Genomic DNA, 23,966 nt, shown 5'->3' with positions numbered 1-23,966 from the left:
AGGGTCTGGTGGCTGGATAATCTGGTTTTACAGATTAGAAAAGCAGCACCGAGGAGCAGCGGGAGGAGGAGGAGCTGAGAGGAGAGACCATGTGGACTTCTCTGGACAATGCTGCTGCTTTCTCAAATGGAAGTAGGAGCAAGAAGGGTGCTTGTGGATGCTTTTCTGAGGACTCTTCTGAAAGTTTGGATTTTCCTTTAAAGACACTCTCTTTTGGATAACTGCTTTCTTGAGCTTTGCGGATCTTTTTCTGTTTATAACGTGTTTAAGGATCACATTGCTTCTGGGAGGAACATAAAGCATGTCTTAACCACAGGTATTCTCAAATAACTCACTTCCACTGGATTTAAAATGTACTTTTGCTGTTTTAAGAGTACTGCAGAAATGCGCTGCGGTCTAATTTGTGGCTCACAACTCATGTTTTTGCAAGATGCTTGGATTCAGTCATCCCACTGACAGCCATGACTCAGTTTTCAACAACTTTGTGCTGCAATAGCGCTGCAAAATATTTGTGTTGGAGCTGATTCCTGTAATTGAACACCGTTCGTACCCACCACCCTCCCTGCCCCACGCCCTTTTTGTCAGGCAAATCAATTCAAGTCAATAGCATCCCTGAGAGGAGGAAAGCAAAGACAAAAACGGTAGGAGGAGACGAGGTGGTGGGGGGGACAAAGTCCCATGTGGGTTTCAGAAACCCCTCTAGATCTCCATCCTATCCTCCTAGAAATGAAGGGGGGAGGCCTATTGAGGGTTTGAGTGCAGTGGGAGGTCTCAACCACATCACCTCCAGCAGAGGGTCCTGAGAAGGAGGCTTGGACAAGAAGGAGGAGTAGTCGGGGGGCTTAGGTCCTGGAGAGAAGGGGAGGGCAGGTGGCAGGGGGTTAGGTCTTGGTCCAGGATGATCACATACGTACAATGCCTCTCATCTGAGCCAGCGGTCAGTTGCTGGGCCACAGCCTGCTATGAGGACCGGCCGGGCGGCAAGCAAACTCTGTGCTCTTTCAAGCCCGGCAGCAACATGGGGAACAGCCTCCAGGGTCAGGCCTGCCCCAGCCCCAGGACCCCCAAACCAGAAGGCTGCCTGCGCAAACGTTTCCTCTCCGTTTCGAAGGTGCACCAGAAGCAGGACTCGCTCTGGACGCCCAAACCACTGCTGGGACCTGTGGTTGAAGGGTCACCGGGGAAAACAACAACCTGTCTGGAGGGAAAAGGTACAAAATTAAGATACGACAACTTTTGTCATGTAGGTCTTGTCGATCAAGAGAGCGTTGTGATTGCGGTGCCTTCTGCTATCTGTTAGCTGCCTGTAGACCTCTCATGCATCTGATATGGGAGATAATTTAGCTTCTTCTGAACAGTTCTTTGAAGTCACTGAACTGTTTGAGGGAAATAGTTGCACACCGTTTGTCAGAGCAACGGTCACAACACATGGAGGAGAAGCCTTCCAAGCTGGGCTTTGTCTCTTCCTATTAGCTGATTTCCATCCTCCTGTAACTGAGTGATCTGTACCGTCTGTCGTTGAGGGTAAATCTGTGTGTGTGTGCGATTCTGTATGATTTGCTGGATGTCCTTTGTTGGATGGGTGTGGATTGCAACTTTATGACTCCAGACATCTTTACCCACTGGTAATGATTGGGTTCATCCAGGCAAAACTCAAACGACCCTCACCTAGAGGCTGGCATAAATACTGTTCATAATGCATGAAGTTTGTTACTTGGGATTCTAGTTTTGTATACCTGCCTTTGAAATTTGCTAATGTTAACATTCTAGGTACAATGCGTTGCAAAAGTGTTCATACCCATTGAGCTTAACAATACAACCGCAAACCTCTACAGCTATTAGCCATGCACAATATAGGAAGAAACTCTCTTGGAGGTTGCAAAAAAAGTTGAGTGGAGGTTCAGCTGCTAGAAGGACACCAACTCTAACACTCAGAGCTTCAATTTATTAGTTTGGATCAAAGCATATCCAGGTATTGGAACGATCCAGTCAAAGTCCAGACTTAAATCCAGTTGAACGTATCCCAAATCCACCCCATTCAATCTGATTGATCTTGGTCTAGTTGCAAAGAACAACGGGCAAAACTTTTAGTCTCTAGATTATGGATGAAATAATGATACAAAGGTATCTTTATCTCGGTATACCTGTACTACCTGGACGGCAAAAATGTTGCGTAATTATTTAAGTACCAGGCCTGTGTTATTTGGAAACAACTCCTTTAAAAATATCAACTCGGAGGGGGCGAACTATAATGACTAAGTGCTGCTTTGCATGGGTCTGTCACATAAACTACTTATAAAATTGAAGATTTTGTAGTTGTTGCGCGACAAAATGTGAAACTTCTGTATCCAGTCATGCACGTATGACATGCATGACTGCGTGTCACTTGGGACACATGACTGAAGCCGATCCACTGGGTGTCCACCCCTGGGAACAGGACATAATGGCAAGCAGCTGGAGGTGATGGGCCAGGCAAGCAGGGATGTGTGTAAGAGAGCTGACAGTTCCGGGGGTGATGGAGCTGACACCCGGTTCGGGTTATGGAGGTGACCCACTTTCACCTCTGCCACTGCATAAAGGAACCATTAGAGAGACATGATGGGGTGGAATGAAATGCCTTTGACTTATGTCTAGACTTCTTTTGTGTACTGTACAAAACACAAAACACCAAATCTCTGTGAATAAAAACATCGAAGCTGTGCTGAGCAGGATCTGTTGTAACTTTAAATCACTTTTTCTTTTTGGCTCTTTAGTTGGTCCGTGCACTTTTTGTAACTGTAAACTACAGTTAAAAAAAAAAAGTCTGAAGCTTAACAGCGTACTGCCAAGCGACCATGAATCGTCCTCATGATCACTTGGGCTAATGCGCCCTGACAGGTCAAGACGTAGCAGCCTTTGCTACTGTATTGTCCCTGCTCTCAACGTTTAATCAGCGTCCAACTGCTGGATTAATGATCCCCTTAGAGACAAACTCCCCCAGACTGGAACTTGCTTAATTTGTTCTTTGTTCACTTTTGCTTACTTGATTTCATGCTGATTTATCATTTTCAGTTTTCTTTGTTCTTTTTCTAGAAAATGGTCTCCTTTTTTTTTTTTTTTTACAGGAGAGTTTATGGCTTTAAATTATAGTCAGATTTCTTTAAACCAGATATATCTTTCTATTCTTCTCCAGCTCTTTTCTGGAGCAGCTGTTTGACAGGATCCCCCATAAACCCTCGTTGGAAATAGGCAGGGTCAGTTATTGGCCAATGAAAGCAATTGCTCCCTGGGGAAGGGCACCTGAGAGAGGTCAGGCTTATGGAGTAACGAGATGAGGCTAAATGAAATGGCTCTTGACTCTTAGAATGGGGGGAAGCTCGGCTAAAATCCAGTTAAGGTAATATGATTTTGGTTGTGGGAATTGGAAAGGAGGTCTGACCATAGCTCTTCATCATAATCTCCTTTTCTTTGTTTCTTAGACACACAAACATAATCACTTTATCATCATTTCTAGCATTTTAAAATAAGAATAGAACAGCTCAATTGGAAGCTTTTCACAATTGTATCTTCAGCAATTCAGCAAACATGGACACTTTTATTACCCCAAAATGGAAGATTCGTCAGTTCATTGTTTTTTTCCTGACGTAAGTAGTGTAGGATTAGTTGTAAATGGCTCATAAATGAACAATGAAATGTTAGATTCCCCTGCAGAACTCAAGACTTAAATCCAGCACATTCCCAGAGACTGATGAATACAGACAAGTGCACACTTAGCCTGAATGTGCACAGCAGCCATGAATAGCAGGTTGGAGGTGGGAGAACAATGGAGTGGAGAGCATGACACATAGCTTAATGAGATGAAGGAGAGGGGATTTCTCTCACACACACTTTAAGGATTTAGGGGTCAGGGGTTGGTTTGGGTCATTCAACTGTAAAATGGGTGAAGGCTGTTTCTTCAAAGCAGCTGTGTGCCTCAATTTTTTATTTTTTTATTTTTTTTTAGTCTTCAATGCTTCAACTCTGTTCACTGGACCAAATTGTCATTTTTTACAAGGTAATTTACTTTGACTATAAAAACCTTTGGTGCTCCAATAATCTCAGGTGAGAGATAATCACTGAAACCTGGAAGAGGTGCTTTAAGCTCAGTAACCTTCATGGGGAAAAGATGGTCAGTTATCAGTTGAATGGGTGCCAGAAAAAAAATTAGCTGAGAAATAATGGCACAGATTTTTTTTAATCATGCGTTTTTACAATTTTGAACGCTTGATAATTTTTTTATTAAAAGTTATTAAACAGCTGAGTTTTTCCAACTAGCTTTAGCATCTGTTAGCATGAGTGAGACTAGCGTAATTAAGTCTCTGAAGACAATAAAAACCCTTTACTTAATTTTGAGATTTCCAAAAGTATTTCTAAATCCAATATGTTCCATAACAGAGGCTGGAAGCTCCAAAAAGTAAAAAAAAACTCCATTCACCCTTCCTGTTATCTGCAGAAATTGTTGTTCTTTCTTACTCTTTCACACCATGAATGAACAGAAGACCTGTCTAGATGTGTCACAGAAAATTGTTTTCTCTTAAATATCTTCTAATATCGCTTTTCTTTCTCTGGCATCACTTGGACACTATTATAAGTGTGCTGTGTTTTATAAATTCCCAACCAGTCGGTCACCAGAATGGGATTCCTAAAACACTGTATTTTGTATTTCACTCTTAGAACTTCTGTTTTCTTTTTATTAGACATCTTTTTGGTATTGAAGTTGATAGTTTTAACCTTAGAAATGGGAAATTCTGGCTCCTGGGTACAGATTGAATGTAGCATTAGTTCTCCCTGGTTGCAGAATTCACTTTATTTGCACATGAGCAGCAGTAATAGCTGTTCAAAGAAGCAGTTTAATCTTTTGTTAAAAATTAGATGTTATTGATGTTTCAGAAGTGAAACATGTCGCTTCTTCATCATTTGAAGACTTATTGCTAAAGCTTCATTGATCCAGTTTATCAGGTTTTATCGTTTTATGTCTTTGAACAAAACCATAACTTCCCGACACTGAACAGCCCAAGTACCTCGTCAGATGTTCCATGTAATTTTAAACTCGTATGTGACAGGATGTGTCACAGATATGGGTTTTTGTTATGAACGTGAGTCACTGATAGTACGTTCAGATAATGAACCTGTGTGGGCTCAGCTGGGCTCTTCATTCAGGAGATTGGAAGTGATGAAGGAGAGGACTGAGTCAGCAGTATCCCATGAAGGGATCAGGTGTCGCAGAGACTCTCGGCCCCATATGTTTTACAACGGAGTTTTACTTGGTGATATGATTATCACATCAGGACATAACAGCCAGATAATCACTTGGATCTGCTGGGACCTTTATCCCATTATTGATTAATTTAGACAGAGGTTTGAGAATGGGAGAGCAGATGGTCGCACGTTTTTTATTTTTATGAAGATATCAGATTACCATGACAATGGTACCTTTTGGTTTATGTTCTAGTGTTTCTAGTTGTTGTCTTCACTCACTCAATGAACATCCCGTCAAGGTTGGGTTTCCTGTTGACTTCTCTCTGGTATTTGGAGCCACCTGGTGGTGTAATTGTGGTAGAACATCAAAAATGAATTTGAGATTTTTAGAGTGCAACTATTATTGTCTTTTTCTGCCGTCTCATATTTCTCTTATCAGACTCGAGTTTCACTGCATTTTTTTGTGTCTGCGAGACGGACAAGACACCTGTGATGAATAAAAAAGATGGCTACCAACTTTGCTGATAAGACGTCCTGTCATTTTGTTAGTCTCATCAGCGTCGCACATGAGTTAGATTAAATAAAGCACATTAATCAGCATGCATGCACAGCCTGTTAAATACATTTTTAATCCACTGCCGGTGAGCTAGGCAAGTTTTTTTCCCAGACCCCTTCCAACTCCAGCTTTCGCCTGCTGAAATCCCACACCAGTCTTAATCAAAAATCTAAGCGAGCGGTGGTGCTGGCTAAGCATGCTTAATCACTGGCTGCACAGACCTCAGTCGCAGCTCATTTCTTTAATGAGAGCTGCTATAAGCGGGAGATTTCTCCACCTCACGCTGCTTTGAGTCTGGTCCGCTGACGTTCGTAGCCCCGCTTGCCCCGATGAGCTGCCTGTTGCCTGTCTGCAGCTTATTCTATTAATAGTTTCTAAAAAATGATACAAAAAAACGCATGCATTGGTAATGTTTAGGTATTTCCCCGGTGCAGAATTAAATCAATCGCATGGCTTATGATCAAGTACTGAAGAACATTCCAACTAATCCGAGAGTACACATTTAACCAGCTCCATCTTTTATTTCTCTTTATCTACTGGTGTATCCCCAGCTTCGGTCCTAGACCCCAGTTAGGTCCCAGTCAGCTGGAGGCTTCCATTGAGCCATTCAAAGCCCAGTCGAGCCTCTGAAAAGCTCATGTCCCCCCATAGAGTCTGATTATAAAGGAGAGAGCAAAAGGGACATGGACGAGAGAGAAAGTGATTTTAAGAGCCTCTTTAAATCTGTTGCCTTAATGAGTTGTCCTCACCATGGCAACATCTTTTATTGGAAGGTTTTCCCTGCGTATGCATGCATATTTGGACTCGGGACGCAGACAAAGTAAAATGTAGAAACAAGGCGAGCTGCAGCTGCCTCTTTATTTGTGCGACCGCAGGAGATAATTAGCTGATTATGGTGGTATTTATTTCTTTTCTTTTCTTTTTTTTTGTGTGAAAATGAGCTAAATTGGTTGATTGTTTTGCATGAAACTAACCGGGGTTGAGCTTCATGTTATTGCTTATTCTCACCAGTAGGGGTCATAAGAGTACAGTCAGACGAAATAATTTGAGGCTTCAAAATCTGTATTTAGCAATCACTGTTTCATTCAGTAGTTTTGATGAATAAATTTGCAGAATATTTTATAAGAGAAAATTAACTAATTGAAAATTAACAGATTGAAAATATAACGACAGAATTATGTTTCCTCTCAGGCTCTGAGCGGCCATTTATCTACGCCTAAAAGAGCCACATGAGGTATTTAATTTGGAGTGATGTAGGTCTTAAATTTGTTTGGAATATCTGATAAGGGAGCTGTAATCATTTCCCCAGAGTCCCATTAGGATGGGGGCCGCTCTTTGCTTCCAAGAGAGGTTTACACTCTCAATTAAAGCCTCCGTCCAACCTGTCCATTATTGCCCAGATGGGACAGAGGGGGGTGGGAAGCTAAGATGGATGGGAAGCGGGAGGAGGGAAGCATGGGCGGCTTTTTGAGGAAGGAGGGGATTGATGGGGAAGAGAGGGAGGGAACGCATGGATAAGTAGATTTCGGGGTCATGCTTTTTTTTAACCCTCAGACGAGGTCTAAACAAGGGATTATCATTGGCAGAGGTCGAGGTTAACACATGCATGTGCTCTCATGCACACCTCTAAATAGTGAATTTCAAAATTTTCACATGAAAGATCTACTGCAGAGGCACTGTATGTCTGTAAGTGTTGCTTAACTCTACAAATTATCCTAGGGCCACAAAGCTCGACTTTAAATAAGTAACGGGGATTACAACACACAGTTTGCTCATATTAGGCCAACTGATCCTGGTCAGTTTATTTTGAAGGATGTTATATTTAAGTTCTTTGGTGGGTTATATTGTAAATCAGCAACCAAAAACTGAAGATTAAAGGAGGCATTCATATTTGAAGTTTAACTTTTTGAGGACAAAGAGTCTCCTTATCGTTGCTCTAAGTTTTAACTTCCTTCACCTATTCAAGTCAAAAATCTAGAATTGGTTACCCCAATACATTATAATTACACACAATCAGAAGATCTATATTAGAAAATGGAAATATTTAATTCTAAATCTGCCAGGGGTATGAATAAATTTGACTTTTACTGTATATTTTGTGTATTTATTGCATAATTCAGCCAATGTTTGACCAGTCTATGAATTTCAGGTTACAGACTTCTCTCGAACTAATGCTAAACCTCCAGCCCTCCTCTTTTTTTCTGCTTTCACTAAACTCATAGACCTTAAAAAAAGTGAAATGACCCTTTAGATTTGGTGGTATCTTTTCTAATGTTTTGCATGAGGTGCCCATCAATTGGACATGCAGATAAGCAACAGAATACTTGTTTGAAGCACAAAGATGACTTTTTATTTTGAAAGCCACCAACAGAAGGTCAACCCAGGTGGGGAGCCATGACCTCTATTTCATAGTTTGCCACTAAGCACTGCATTAGAAGTATCTGTATTGCACAGAAAATGACACTAAGGTGAAATCCACTGAAAAACCGTGTACAAAATGGAGATTCCCAAAGAGCCCCACTCTCTTTTGTTTCCACTGTTTTGGGGAGGAAGATCATTTACATTTGAGCTCACTGACTTGACCTTCACCCAAGGGCATGCATGCCTATGGGAGACACTCTCTTGTCTTTGTAAAGCTGTGTTTAAATATTCATGCATGTCTATCAATGTTATGAATATAGTTTTTGCACGTCGTACTGATTGGAATGCTAAATAAAATAACTAGAACACAAGAAGGAACAAAAGCTTAGCCGCAAAGAAGAACTTAAAGTTTCTAAAAGTAATCCTCAAAATAATTGAGGATTACGATTTGACAGCAAGTCAAAACTAGTTGACATGAGACAGCCAAGTCCTGGGGTGGAGGTAGGAAGGGGCAATATAAGATATATGACATGATCGGGGTTAGGAACTGGAGAAGGAGTGAATCGATCAGAGCTGATTTCAAGTCTTATGTCTCGTTGAAGGCTGCAGAGTTTATATTTTACTCCCTAATCTTTATGGAGAATAGGTGATCTTTGTAACACTTTCTGCGATGAACAGAGAGATGGCACTGACTGGATCAATGTTGCAGGTCTGATGAGCTGTGTCAAATGCAGTCATGCATTATGATAAAAAAAAAAAAAAGAATCGATGCCAACCACCAGAGCCGGCATCCAGTCTCATATCCAGCCCCTCTAGTTGTGTCCCCGTTGTCGGGCGGATTGTCTCGCCCACTTCCTTTAGCTGTGATTGTTGGTCATTTATTTTTGTTTCTGATTGTTGATTGGACGGTTTGTTTTTGCAGTGGACAGTGCAATGGAAAGTGAGATCCATTGTGAGAAATAGGTCAAAGCATGCGTTGCCAGCGTTTCTTCTCTTGAAGGAAAACAATAGATGAAACACATGCTGACATTTTAAGTAGTGTGGCTTTAATCCACCTTCCAGTGGTGTCCTTATGCTTGCCTGATAGAAACATGTTGCTAGGGTTTTCCTCAGTGTGATACAGGCTAGCTCCAGGCGGCTTGTTGGGTTGTGCCCTTCAGCTATCGGAGGCACTTAACCTAAATTAGCTCGGCCCGTCTCTGCTGTCTCAGTCTAAATCAGAAAAAATAAACCCCAAAAAAACTAAAAAAAACATTTGCATCAGTAGGAGCTGAATGTTTGGGGCCATGGCAACATGCAAAGGGGCCTCATTCAGTTGAAGTGTCATTTAAGCAAATAACAATCACTTATCAGGCTTCTCTCAGTCAAAGGATGGGATTTAACTCAAGTACTTTCGACGGCTGGACGAGTGTAGAAAAATAAATTAGTATGAAGAAGTATTTGTATTTGCAGACCTAACTCCTAATCACGTCATTTAAATGTTCCATCTGTACATCCAGCCATGTGGTCTGTCTCTAATTTTGGCATGTTATCCGTTTCAAGCCTGACAATAGTTACATTTTTGGTTTAAATTCAGGATTTTTTTTTTTGTATTTATCTCATCAGGAATGACTGAAAGCAAGCTAAATTTGTGTGGACCGTAGCAAGTTCTGCACGATGTATCGCTTCTTTTTGTCTAAGGTCGGATTCATCGCATTTCAGGTGTGACGTTAATTATAGAATTGAATTAATGATTGTTTGGTGCTGTTGAAGGAAGAGGAAGGAAACACAGACACACAAACCCCCTCAGGAGAGGAGAGCAGACAGACCTGGTGCTGAAATGTAGGGCAGGAAACCAGGGTGGAATCCAAAATATTGTGTTATATGCGGCTTTGTGGAAATGTCAGGGTTGTTTGTGGGCACTTTCAATGTTTCTGCCCTCCACCTCTTTTATTTTTCTGAAACCACAGTCTTCTATTTTAACAGGACAAACCGATAAAGAATATATATTAATACATTTGAAGCACAACGGTGCTGACCTCTTTTTATTATCCAGGCTCATGTGTCTCATTCTACGTTGTTTAAATGCAAAAATTGCTGCAGGCACTTATTCACAATTGCACAATGGCGTTCACGTCCGTCTATAGCCTCATAAAGATTGCTTTATGCCAGTCTAGTGCGGAGTAGTCATCTTATGTCATAGATTTTACCCTCAAAACTAGAATGTGGTTATTGATGTGGCTGATCCTCAATGGAGTCACCGGAGAATCGGAAAGTCCGAGAGTCAATAAGAGTGGAGACAACATGGCTGGATGGTAAAGGATCCTATTGTAATCGCAGGGTTGTGTTACTGCAGTGGTGTTAAAGAATCACGTCAAACATGTCGTTCAGGTCTGTTTATGTGGTGGAGGAAAATACTGATGGACCCATATTTTATCACAATTCATTTTAGAGCAATGCACTTGTGTCTTTTAGCTGTGTTTCGTCTATTAAAATAATTACCTGCTTCTTGTGTGAATGTTTGGTCCCGGTGGTGCCACTCAACAAACGAACAGGAGAACTATTACATGAGGGTAACCGGCCAAACATCAGAAAGAAATCAATACATTTATATCCTCTCTATGAAACTTAACTAAACAAATTAGCCCCACTCTTTTTTAACTAGCTTTATTGATTCAGTGCTTCATTTATATTTTTGTCCAGTTAGATTGACTTTTTGCTGTTGATCATTCCCACACCTGGTCTTGATCTTAGAGGCCAACGTGCTTACTTTAAGAACATAGTGAGGAAAATATGTTACTCACAATCTTGTCAGTGCATTATTTAAGAAATATAATCTCACATTTTCCTTTGTTAGTATTTTTTTCTGTGATATTGTGAAATTCGAATGTCTTCTTGTTACCCAAAATAAAAAGTGAAGTGAGACAAAATAGTGCGCAGTAAATGTCATCACCAAGCTTGTTATAAACTGAGGACGAAAGATTGACAGGTGCTATTGAAATGTCGCACCAAAAAGCTAATATGCTGAAATGTTTTATTTGCACTCATCTCTGTCTGTGGAATCAAGCTTCAATGGTAGGGCAGAACTTTTTTTTTATTTAGCCAGTAATTACTGAACCAATGGTAGGCCTGTGTAGATGGCATTAAACTTTAATCTCCAGATGGTCAGTCTAATTATACACGAGAGAAAAGAAAAATGTCCTTGTGCCTCTTGATTCAATAACAGACGTCTAGAGTTTTGGCTTTGCTGTTTTAGTTTTAGCTCATAGTCCTGTCAGCGCTAAGCCAGCGAAGTAAGATGGCAGGTGGCTTAAAACGGCGTTGCCAGGGACAGTTGGCTACAAATGCACCATGACGGGGTATTAGATGTCTTAAATTAGCCACATAACTGTCACATAGTCTGAAAGCTCCAAAAACCCATCAGTCTTCTTGTGAAACAACAGCATTTTAACTCCCTGGGTTGCTCCTTTATCCCGCTGAACATTAGGAAACAAAAGTAGGCCTGTTAAGTGAATTTGCGACGGTTGTGCATCTTGTCATTTTTCGGATTCTCCTGCTGATTGTTTTCAACCTTGTTTTGGGAGATTTCATTTTAGACTAAACAGTTTGACGTTTTTGCCTGTCCACACAGTCAAACGTAGATAGCCCCATCCTCTGTCTGCTCTCAGTGCTCCCCCCCCCGCCCCCCATGCCTTTTCATCCTGGCTTGAATTTCAAAGGAGTTTGTTGAGCGTTGGGGTCGGACACTGGAGGAGAGAAAATTAGACACGACTGCAGAGCATGCTGGGCAATGGTGTATGTTTGTGTGTATGCCTTCCTCTGTGTATTTATTTTATTTTTTTTTACTTTTATTCAATCCAGACCTACAAATGGGTGTTTTGGATTCACACTTTCATCTCTTCTTTTCCACCCCCCCCCCCCTCTACCCTGCACCTCTGACTTTTCCGTCTGGTACCTTTATCTCATCTTTCTTTTATTTTTAATCTTCAAACATCTACCTTTTCAGTCGAGCTTTAGATCTGAGGTCCTACCACATCAAATGATCTCTCAACTTTTATGTGAATCCTACTTCAGCTCTTGCGTAATTCTGCACCTTTTGTATTTCGCTTTGATTTTTCACCCCGTTGGTATTGTGTGGTGTTTTAAAAAGGCGTCTTGAGGATGAATGCACATTAAGTTTTTGAGAACTCTGCAGTGTTGAACCAGAAAATACAGCAACGTATATCTGTCACCACATCAAAACAGCTTAATGAAACCAGGCAAACACTGAGAACGCGGTCCGATCATGTTTGCAACGTCGGTTGTAAAAGAAGGGCGTAGCTAGCAGCTTGTCTTTCCAATGTGAAGGTTTTTTCTCATGGGTCACAAAAGAAGAGCTGCTTATAAAAGGAGGCCCCTCCTGCCTTTCAACAGAGAACATACACACATGCAGACTGCTGACTTGGTTCTTCTTTCTCTTCTTCTTCTTTTCATCTTAAATCAAGAGTTTAAGCTGCAGAAACCTTGTAGAAGTTTACATTTTGTGCCAAAAATGTTCACACAGAACCTCCCAGAGGATCATGGTTTCTTTTTAACCGCTCTTTGTCGGCTGCTTTGGGAAATAAAGAATCCAATTTTGCTTCTAAAATGAATTGTGTTCCTTCAATTTTCAGCGATAAATGCATCAACACTAGGCGTGTACTTTGCTGAACTTTTTGTACTTGAAACAAATCTGATAGAGATTAGCTTTGCCGCAAACATGGATTTTTGTCATCTTATAAATCTCACATTTTCAGCTTGAATTAAAACTGAAAACTTTATTAAATCACATGCGGCTCAGTGTTTCTCTTGTGTGTGCTTTAGTACATTGAAAAATACAATCAGCAGGTTGGAACTTAAAAAAACAAAACAAAAATAATCTTGTTGAAGAAAAATCCCAATGAGTGCATCTCTAATTTTAATCAAGTTATGCTAAAACATACTGTCAGACAGAAGGATTAATGCAGAATGTTTAAGGTGAAGAACTTAAGATACCAACATAAATACATGGAAAAGTTGCAGGAAACAGGAGAGATGAGATGAAAATATTGGATTTGCTGAGTGAGAAAATTTCACTCAAGTGAGTATGGGAGTGTATATAATTAATGTGTGTGTGTGTGTGTGTGTGTGTGTGTGCGTGTGCGTGTGTGTGTGTTTGTGTGGTGAGGTGTGGTGTGGGAACTTTACCTGATGGTAAAATCATTAGTGTTGGGGGGAAGAACAGCTTTCAGCACTTGTTTATTCAGCCGAGTCTGTCTGTCACCTCGGCTTCTGTGTTTGTCAGGTTTTAGTGAAAGTTGGTGTTAAAAGTTGAACTTTTCCTAACAGCCCTTTTTTATTATCTGTAAAACTGCCTACAACAGCAGATCTACAAAGGCTTTTCCACAAGTATAAGTTCATGTTTTTATTTGTTTATTTATTTTTTAATTATGAAGGGTGAAAAAAACTTCAAAACTTTTGTTTCAGTCATAGTTTCCAATGAGGGTATTGCACTTCCAGAGGAGAGGAGATGTAATACTTTTTTCTTTCTTTTTATTAGATCCATGTTTTTTCATAAATGTTCTCAGTCTTGCTTCTAGAACCTTATCACATCGAACTACGTCCATTGCATCGATCAGACGTTTACAGTTTCATCCCCTCTACCATGATCATGTCATGTTACCTCTTTAGTGTGTCTCACCCTTCTGACTCATTGCTAATATATTATTCATGTCTTGCTTTATAGCAGTGAGAGAAGCAAAGTGATCGGGTTTCTACTGAGCCTTACTGTTTAGCCCTCATATCGGATTATGTGGAAATGGAAAACTGCTAGCGAACAAATACACAGCTTTACGTTTTATGAATTATTGATTTTCATTTAAAGCATATAGAGCATATATAGAACCATCACTGGTTCGGTTAAATCTATGTGATGAAAGTAGTTGGGTATTTTTAAATTAGAGTGCAAGAAAATGAAAACTGCTCTTGCGTTGATGCAAAATGTAGCAGGAAATTTAGTTTTTTTTCTGTAGGAGAGATAAAGACGTGCAAGGTTTGAGCCTTAGAGGGGGTTCACTAGAGAAGAGATCAAGGTAAAATCAATAGCACTCGAGTACATTAGCTGTCATGAAAGCACTTGAAGAAAAAGGGGAAAAACTGGGATTTGCAGGAGGGACTGGACTCAAAGTGGTTCAGGCAGAGCTGGAGGGTTTGAAGGATCGGCTTCACTCACTCTTCGTAATTAGGAAAGATGCTGGGAGACGTGACGAGGTTTGTGCCCGTTTAGACATGAGATGTTCCAGCTTTATTAAGCTTCTTAAATTGATGACTACTTTAGGCAACAGTATGGACAAGTGTGGAAGTCACTGTAAGACGTATCCATCTGTCCATCCGTCCACACAACCGTCCAACCATCATCTGTTTTCCATCCAACCACTATTTTTTGTCCCTCAGTCCACCTGTCATCTAGTCTGATTTTTTTTTCCCTGCATTTAAAACATGACTTGTACAAATATCTGCATGGACAAAAGTTTTTATACATTAAAAGTTGTGCTTAAAATACTAAAAAACATGCAGAAACTGACAGATTTTTAGACATGGGTAATGTGTCAGGAACCTCCACAGAGGTCAAACAGTTGACAATCACACACCCATAAATACATCCAGCAAAGTGTGTGGTTCGGTTTCTCCAACAAGGACACTGTGAGGTTTGTGCTGGGAAACCCTGGGATTAAACCACCGACCCTCCAACTTGTAGACAACTGTTCTCCAGGCGGGCCCGAATGTGAGAGACATTGTCCAGCTGCCTCTGCCAGGTTGATGGGGAGATCCAAACGGGGTGTGAAAACAAGATGGGAAAGACAAAGAAAATACGAGCCCAGCGACAGGAGGAAGATCCACGGTCCTTCATCGGTCTTTGCCTGGTCTCTGTTGCCGCAGTAAATCACTGAGACATTAAGACATTACCTCCCACTGATTTCTCCCTCTTTCTTTTCATCGCCAACTTTTGACATGATTGCGTTTCAAGTATTTAAAGATTGCAGCAGTGTTGCCATGGATACTAAAAGTGTTTTTAACACACAACTGCTAAACAATTTAATGAGCAAATTTAAATGCCTTCCTGTCATCACATTTTTTGAAGCGCCTCTGGTTTCAGTTGGAGAAGAAATTCACGATTTAAGCAAATTTTCCTGAAAATCATTTCAAGTAATTTTCATTATTTGTTGACTAAACTGATTGGCTGTGTGAGAAAGAAAAAGGATTACAACCGCTTACGCTTTTATAATCTGAATTTAGTAAATGTCTAAGGACTAATATTAATAGGACTCCCTTTTAATAACATTAATTGTATTAATCTGTTTTGTCCTCTTTTTTTTTCTCGGCCCTAGGGTTTCCAGACAGTCTTTAGGCTTCCTTCATATGCTGCGTGGAGTATGAACAGATGAAAGATTTATAGTGTTTGGGCTGCGCTAAAGTGGGGGCTTCCATTCTTCAGCGAGGCGCAGCAGATGAACGTATGAATGGATATCCCTAATCCAGGAGGTGGCCTAGATTCGAAGATTCGCTCCCTCAGCAGATAGAGATGTTGACCTGACTGTCAGGCAGTGGGTGCGTGCTTGTTAACGCCTCCTGCAGAAACAATAGGCTCTCTAATGACAGGAGCTGCTTGAGCTCGCGTCTGCATAAATTACACTAATACTGTACGCGTGCCGAGCATGATGAGGTACAGTGTAGATGCATGAAAAGGTTATCAGCAAAACAAGAAGGTAACATTATGCAAAGATCTTAATGCTTCCACGATGCTCGCTGTCTAAAATAAGGTTGTGTATGGTTATTTAGTAATGCATTGATTAATTTAGGTATGATGCAGAATGTAAAGTTGTTGTGATATTTTCAAAGTTTAAAAAAAAACTAAGGACATATCCAAATATCAGGTTTTTATTTTTTTTATTTTTTTTTTTAAGTCTGATTAAATGCTTAAAGTCCAACATTACAGTTGTAGTCAAGAATGTTTTCTATAGCTTAGCATTGTACAAGCTTGGTTTTAACTACCCAACTCTTAACACTGCAAAATCAGTCTTTACTGGTTGTGTGCGATCTCAGATTTTTGTAGGTTTTTGTCCTGCGTATGCTGATTTTTAGCCTATTTCAATTCATTTTTAAAGACCATAGATGGCAGCCATCATGCATCAATGGCGACCGTACAGTTTGAGATCTCTTTAGCGTCTCGTGTTAACAATTAGTGCAATTGGCGCCGACGGCATCGCTAACTGTAAACATCTGTGTCAGTGTACGCAGTCTGCAGAGGGTAGACCCTTTCCTTAACTCTGAGATTTTCAATCCAGCATTTTCAAAAGCAAATCGAGGTTCGGTCTTCTTTACACAATAACAGCCTCCACACTGTAAATAATTTATGGTGTTGGCATTCTTTGTTGCTTAATACAGAGAGGTGTCTTGAATTATACAAGACGAGAATTACAGATTGTGTAGAACAGCATGAAGATACTGGAGAATGTTTTCTTTCTGGTTAAGGAGCCTCTTATTGGGATTGTCATTCCCTGCTCAGTTTTCTTTTACAGCCACTTGACAATTTTAACTAAATTTGGGTCACTGAATTGTTGGCTTATTATGCTTTTTTTTTTTTTTAGTTTAATGATATGAAACACTGAAATTACAGAGGCACTTGCTGATGTTTTCACTAACTTTCTGTATATGTCAACAGGCATAGTTTTTGGTTTCATTTCCAGTTAGACCAAAAAATTTTTTAAGGTTTAAGAATTTAGAGAAACAAGCTTTGTAAACGATCTTCTGACAACTTGCCAGCATTCTTTTGTCTCTGCATTTTAAAGCTGAACTGAAAGCGGTGATGAGCGATACAGAAAGCAGTGAGAACTGAAAGCCTTTCTACTCAAAGTCGGGGATCGTTTGCTGTCTGACTCGAGCTCTTGTTGCACCCCTTCAGCCTCACCTCCCTTTATTTTTCAACCGCTTTGGATGAAATTAAATACGGCTACTAAAGGAGGGGCTGTGCTAAACTAATGGGTGTGTGTCTGAAAGAGTGGTGTTGGAGTTCGTGTGCTACTGACTCTGCACAGATTGGACGTTGGGTCCATTTTTATGTAGCAGAGATGCAATGGTTTTATGTGAACAGCCAGATAGAGGGAAATGAGTTTATTTGAAAAGACACAATTGGGTCTTTTTACGAGTTAAAAATTGCTCGTTAATATTAAATTTAACGTGATAAATGTGACTGCAGTAATTTGATGCATGTTATTTTCCAGGTTGTAGGAGTGTCTAAGTGTCCTGATGTTATAGATTTTTAGTCAAAGAGCAAGTTGGAAAACTTGGGGAAAGAAAAAAACTAAACATATTAGAATAATTATCAGCTGTCAAAGCTTGTGCGCTTAAACAAAAAGCTTCGACTTTGAACTCTGTCAGCGTAGATGCACAAAGATGCTGCAGAAGAATCTGTAATGATGAGAAGTAAAGGGTTGGGCTGCCAGAACTCCTTGGTAACCATCGCACAGAGAAGGAGAGAGGCCGGGGCTGCCCCCCCCTCCCGCTGTGTGTGTGTGTGTGGGTGTGTGTGTGTGTCTCTTGAGGACTGGACTGGCTGCTGGAGGCGTGGTAGTGTTGGTGATGGAGGGGGGGATAGTGGTGGACCGTGTGTGTGTGTGTTTGTAGAGCGATGTAGGGTTAGAGACGTATTGTCAGCACAGTAGACGCCCGCGTGGACTTGTGAGAATGTGAGCGTCCTCAGCAGCTCACCTTCATCTTCCTATATCCCTGTTTTATTCCAGGATTTGGCTGATTTTCTGCCACTTTTTTTTTTTTAAGAATATCACACTCAGTCGGAATAATGGTGTTTATTGGGACCTCATTGAAATCTGTAATTAAGTACTTCAAGAGGAAGGGTAAGATTATCTCTTCTTTTTCCTTTGGATGCTGATAATGGCTACATTTTGCTGTTTGTCATCAGATTAAAACAACATTTTTGGCTCTGTATATGGATTTCCGGCAACTGTTCATGGTTTAACTTCTGCAAAGGGGAAAAAAATAAAATAAAATACTTGAATTAATAATGTTTAAATGATTTTCATTACAACTAATAGTCTCCTGTGGCCATTCTGCCTTACCGTTGCCTCCGCTGTGTTTCACCCTGTTACCAGGTAACCTTTGGTTAAAGATTTTGTGGTACTGATACGCAGCATTGATAAGAAAATTAAGATACTTTAAATCACAACAGATGATTTGGATTCCTTTCGCTTCCAGAGATAATGTAGTGTTTTTGTTCTTTATTCAGTAAAGAAAATACTGAAGCCATATGTATTATACAGCTGAAGTAGACTGCTTAATACTCTTAGGATAATATTGCACAACTTTAATCAATGAGTGTGTATTAAGCACGTGAGGACTTAGACCTTCTTGACGCAGGACAAGCTGCTTGAAAAGTTTATCTGCAGGTTATTTATAGCTTATGTTTGTGTCAAAGTTGAGGCTGAGGTGTTGTTAATCATTACCTCCACCTTTTACTTTTCTCACATGTTCAAATAAAAGCTCCCTCGCAGCATATTTTGTACCCTGGAAAATAAACGACCAGTTGCAAACGTTTTGGAGTTGGTTGTCTTGGGCAACTTTTTTTTTTGTTCTCCTTTAAACACGTGAAGAAGAAAGTTCATTTTCATGTTGGGCTCAAGATGTTTCTCCAATATATTCTTAGTAGTTACTGCAACTTTTATTTCACACATCAAACTTAATTGCTGCAAAGTTTCTTTGGTTGTTTGCAAAGAATTTGTATCATATTTTTTACTTGAGTACAACTAAAAATGTCTCCAGTCCCACCAGTTGATTTGGGTTTGCAGGTGGAGAACCATGAATGTAGTTTAAATGTCAGTAACTTGTATTAATTTGAGGGTAATGAAATAAAGGACTTAGTAGAGGGAAAATAGATATTGTACAAACTGTTTTCTGTCCACCATGTTCCCATTTTCCTGTAGCCTGTTTCTCATTACCGGTTCTCATAACGTGCTCCTCAAACTTCTCACTAGCCTCTTTTCTCCCAGTTTCTATATGGTAGGAGCCTAGGGAGGGCTGGGATGTCAGTGGACAGAGGGATTACTGAACTTTCAAAAAGACTTATGCGCCAGTGTCCTGTGTGTGTGTGTTTGGGAGTTGGGGGCTATTGTGGCACTGAAACGCCTGATGTGGAGACTGATGCGGTGGGACAATACAGGCTTTGTGCCCCCAGTCTCCATGTCCTTGGTCTGGTCACTACTCTTTTCAAAACCCATGGTAGGGGAGGGGGCTACCTGTCCCGTGTGTGTGTGTGTGTGTGTGTGTGTGTGTGTGCGCGTGCGTGTGTGTGCGTGCGTGCGTGCGTGCGTGCGTGCGTGCGTGCGTGTGTGTGTGTGAGTGACAAAACAATTATGGAAATCTTTGATTAGCTTAAAATCAGCTCTTATTCACAGTCTGCTGAAGGATGATCTGATGCAAGTTGTGGTGTAAAATAATTTTAGAGTATTTTTGTCACGACTGTTTTCCCATACTTTTATTAATAATGCCTGAAAGACGTGTCAAAAGGAGTCTAAATGACACAAACTTGGAGCAGCAGATGTGCTTTACTTAAAAATCTGTTAATGAGCCATAGTTTATTTGTGTTTCATAAATAAATGAAGGGGAAGAGAGAATAAATGAAACTTTTACATTTGAATAAAGGATTGACATTCTTTGCTCATAGATTTCTGTAAATAGACTAATGATTTAACATCTAGTCAAGGCAAGTTTACTTGTGTAGCATGTTTCAGTAACAAGGGTCAAGGTTTCCCCCACAAAACTTGCTAAGCTTTGTATGTGTTGGTGCCAGGGCAGCCATCCAACAACCTACCCACAGCGCTTTTGAAAATGTTTAAAGTTGACAGGAAATCTGAAAAATATCATTAGGTAACCAACTATAAAGTCCGAAACCAGGCAAATGTAAAAAATAAAATAAAATAAACAATGCATAACCTGGTGGGGGCGCAAGTAAAGACTGGTAGCCCGTCTGTGGGAAACCCTGCATGCTAAAAAGATAAAACAGTAACTAATTATATAATTACATCATCATGGTAATCACTTCCAAATTTACATCACATATTGATCGGTGTTCCAGTTATTGTTGCTCAACGGCAATGCGTGTCTTCAGCCTTGATTGTTAGAAACTCCATTTTGGCTGCTTTGCAGTTTTCTTGACGTTCAACAGACAAAACCAACTTTTCTGGAACAAAGTCTCCTATGAGCAGAAATCACTATAGCATAATGTTAAAAAAAATTAAACCAGTTCAAAGTGCTTGGCAACCTCTCACCACGACACTTCATTTAAAAATTGTACCCTGATAATTTGTTGTTACTTTGGTAAATGCTGTGGAGTCGCAATCGGGCAAAAAGGGCTCCGAAACCGCCTAGAAAAAGTTCCTGTTGCGATGGTAACCAATCAGCGCAAATCTCCACATTTGCCATGCTTGTGTTGCCTCACTTTTTTTAAATTGTGGTTTTAAAGCTCACCCATGTTACTATTCTACTCGACAACAATAATGTTGAGCGGGTGAACCCAGACTCCTCGCCTGTACCGGCCATTTGCAATTCAACATGACCACATGCAAAACACGCGTAGCAGATATGGAGGAACTGAAAAAAAGAAGTAATGTAGACAGCACATGAATAATTACAATGAACCTTCTCTTCAGCATTTAAGCAGTGAATGGTTGAACGTTTATGAATGAGCTGTGGAGGCATTTAAGTACCGAATTTAAGAGTTGCTACCAATTTTCTCTGAGGTAGAAAGACATTAATTAATGAACGTCAAACACACAGAAGCACCTTTTGTAATGGTCGGTGTTGAGACATATTAAAAGTTTAACAGTATATCAAAGCGACTACATGTTATTTAACGACTCATTTGTAGCTCTACGCCCCCCTCTCTGACCCACTAGTGCCTCCATCCACCCCCAACACACACACACACATGCAGTGCATTCTATGTGGCTCATTTGCACCTGTGTAGGAAGGAACAAAAACACTCCCCACACCTACATCCACTGCTGTGATCCGGCCCCCTTCATCCTGCTCCGGTCGGGACTTGTGCCGATCTCAGAGTTGTAGTGGTCATGAAGGCGAAACAGATGCTGCTCTAAATGGAGTTGATTCTACATCCACAGTCGCCAACCTTGGCCTGGCTGCGCTCACTCGGTAAGCTTCAAGAGTCTAAATCACATGTTCATTCATTAAGCAAGGTAGTGGTGGCTACTGATGGAAATAGACGCACAGATTAGGAAGAAATTCCTTCATTCCAGTGCCATGAAGAAAACGTCTGTCTGATAAAAGTTACGTAGACGGAGTTTGAAGGTTATCTATAGTGAGCGTTTTTCAGTCTGGGTAGTTTTCTGTTTGGAACAATGCTGTACATTTCACAACCTCTGTCTCTTGGAGGAACATTTTGTTGTTGAAAAGGGCTTGGTTGAACAGAGGTCCTAGATGGATGGTGCTGTAACTTTGCCCCCCTCTGACTTGTGAAACTTTTTTGCGATGTCTCAAATAAGTGTCGAGTTGATGGAGGGGAGTCTGGCACCTCTTTAGAAGATCACCTAAATCCTCTCTTTCCTTCTTTTCCGCCAGTTTGTGCAAAAATAAACCCTTTTATCGCTTTTCAGTAATTACTAATTTATACCCTTATTTCATACCCACACTTTTCCATTTCATCTCATCCCATTCCCATTTCTTATTGGGAGCCAAACTTTTTTTTACCCATTAACTAAGCATGGGTAATTGGCTTATTTCCCTTGGCAGTTCCATATTTTTCTTAAACTGTGGAGACGAGTAACCGTTAAAATGCTCAAAATTCAAAGATCATTTATATATTGCCTTATAAAGACATTATACTACAACCTATTTCAGTTTATTGTGCTTCTAGATACTATTTGGGATAATTTACTGTAGTAAAAAACGTATCTGACCAAACCAAAGTAACACTGGGAGAGAGAAGTGGCAAAATGCTCTCTTAGTGCCTCGGTATATCTCCTCTATTTCATTGATATTTCTCGAATTTCACCCTACTTGATCAAAAAAATCATAATGACTTTACATTAGCATTTTTGATTGTTTTCGTCAATATACTATAATTCCCCAGAGAAAATGCATGGTGGGATTTGGCACTTTAGGTGCAAAATAATTCACACAGGTAATTCAACAAAGTTCATAACCTGGTGTTTGTTGTTTCTGCAGCTGTGTCTAACCTGGACGAGGAGAGCAAATGGACGGTCCACTACACGGCTCCCTGGCATCAACAGGAGAACGTCTTCCTCCCTGGTAGCAGGCCGCCCTGTGTAGAAGACCTTCACCGGCAGGCAAAAGTCAACCTTAAGACTGCTTTGCGAGGTAAATGTCACATAAATTAAACACCGAAACGCCTTGAAAAAAGCTGCAAAATATGCACAGTTAGACCATTTCTTAGGTCATACATTGCTTGTAATATTTATTTATTTTATTTTAAATGGCAGTTAGCATCAGTAGCAAAATAAAATGAAGTATGAGAGCCTTAAGTTAAAGTCTTTTGAAGCTAGCATGTTCAATGAGTGAGGTTGAAAGATTTACTTCACTCCGTTCGGCCTTCCCGTTATCCAATGAAAGCCTTGCTCTCTTGCAGCCTGAATAAAATGTAGACATGTCTTGATGTGACTTAGAAAACACAGTTTAAACAACTCGATAATAGTGAAAATGGCTTACATGGAGGCGTCTTCTTTCAGTAGCAACCTTCACATTGAAGAGCATTACTGCCAACACTACCTGGTTGTGTTTAATATGATCCATTCAGTAACCGGACAAAGATCAAACTGATGTCCAACCAGCTTCTCACTGTTCAGGGTTGAACCAGGTGTCAATCTTCTGATTACATTAGATTTCTTGTTGCACCTCTATTTTTAATATAGATTCCTGTATTATGTTTTCCTATGAATTTATGAATTATAAAATCAAAATCAAACAAATGAAAAGCAAATGATAATCCTTTAGTCATGTTTATTCGTGAATGATTTGAATTTCTCCCTTGTGAAAAGGGAGTGTCAACGAGAGAATGTAAATTAACTTGAAATAATTTATATTTAGCCTATTTTTAAAATGGGTATTTATCATAAACAAAGGTGCTGTTTAATTTCTAGCTCTGACGATAGATTTTGTCATAAAAAAACAACAAAATGCAAATGATTTACAATATTTTGACTTTAAAAAGGACAAGTTTTCTGTGTAATTATAAATGTGTTAGTGGCTAAATGTGTTACTGGTTCTGTATAATTGACCGTTTTGACCACTAGAACAGTAGACAGAGATCAGCATTTCTCATTGCGTCAAGGCAACAAGTCTTTGTGTGCGACACGGTAAAAAATGTCCAAACTCGTCATTTTGTGTTTATCCAGCAACACAACACTGTGAGATCCTCCTCCTTCCTGTTTGTCCGGTGCACTTAGCGACAAGGCACACCTTTGTTCCTCAGTAAACACATGGAGTCAAATTGCAGCACAGACACAACAGTGCATATAAAATTATCAGTTTCCCAGAAAGGGAAGCAGGAATACCGGTGAATCCCGAAACTGGTTTTGCTAAGACGTTTTGGAAAATCCTCCTTATCGCCTCATTGCTCAGATAACCGTGAGAGAAGTTGATGCAGTTCATGCAGGTGTGTGTGTGTGTGTGTGTGTGTGTGTGTGGGGGTGTGTGTGTGTGTGTGTGTGTGTGTGTGTGTGTGTGTGTGTGTGTGTGTGTGTGTGTGTGTGCTGAACTACTACTGTAAACAGAACGTTTACACTCTGGTCTGGCCTTGTGTGTTAGA

General features: G+C 40.3%; 1 protein-coding gene across 8 annotated transcripts in view; it reads left to right on the top strand.

Moving 5' to 3' along the window:
* Positions 1-23,966, top strand: part of nhsl1b (NHS-like 1b) — a 95,248-nt gene that overhangs the window by 51,723 nt on the left and 19,559 nt on the right. For 5 of the 8 annotated variants that reach the window (XM_008397785.3, XM_008397781.3, XM_008397783.3 and 2 more), the window contains exon 2: positions 22,367-22,519. In XM_008397785.3, the coding sequence (XP_008396007.2) occupies positions 22,367-22,519 (153 nt within the window). Of the gene's footprint in view, positions 1-675; positions 1,212-17,470; positions 18,025-20,059; positions 21,335-22,366; positions 22,520-23,966 lie in introns of those variants that run through there. The other 3 variants (XM_008397784.3, XM_008397787.3, XM_008397788.3) reach the window with 3 other exon arrangements.

The sequence above is a fragment of the Poecilia reticulata genome, chromosome 21 (assembly GCF_904066995.2).
Source record: "Poecilia reticulata chromosome 21, P_reticulata-male-v2, whole genome shotgun sequence".
Taxonomy (NCBI): domain Eukaryota; kingdom Metazoa; phylum Chordata; class Actinopteri; order Cyprinodontiformes; family Poeciliidae; genus Poecilia; species Poecilia reticulata.
The sequence above is the reverse complement of the archived record's forward strand: the minus strand, read 5'-3'. Positions and strand labels throughout refer to the sequence as shown.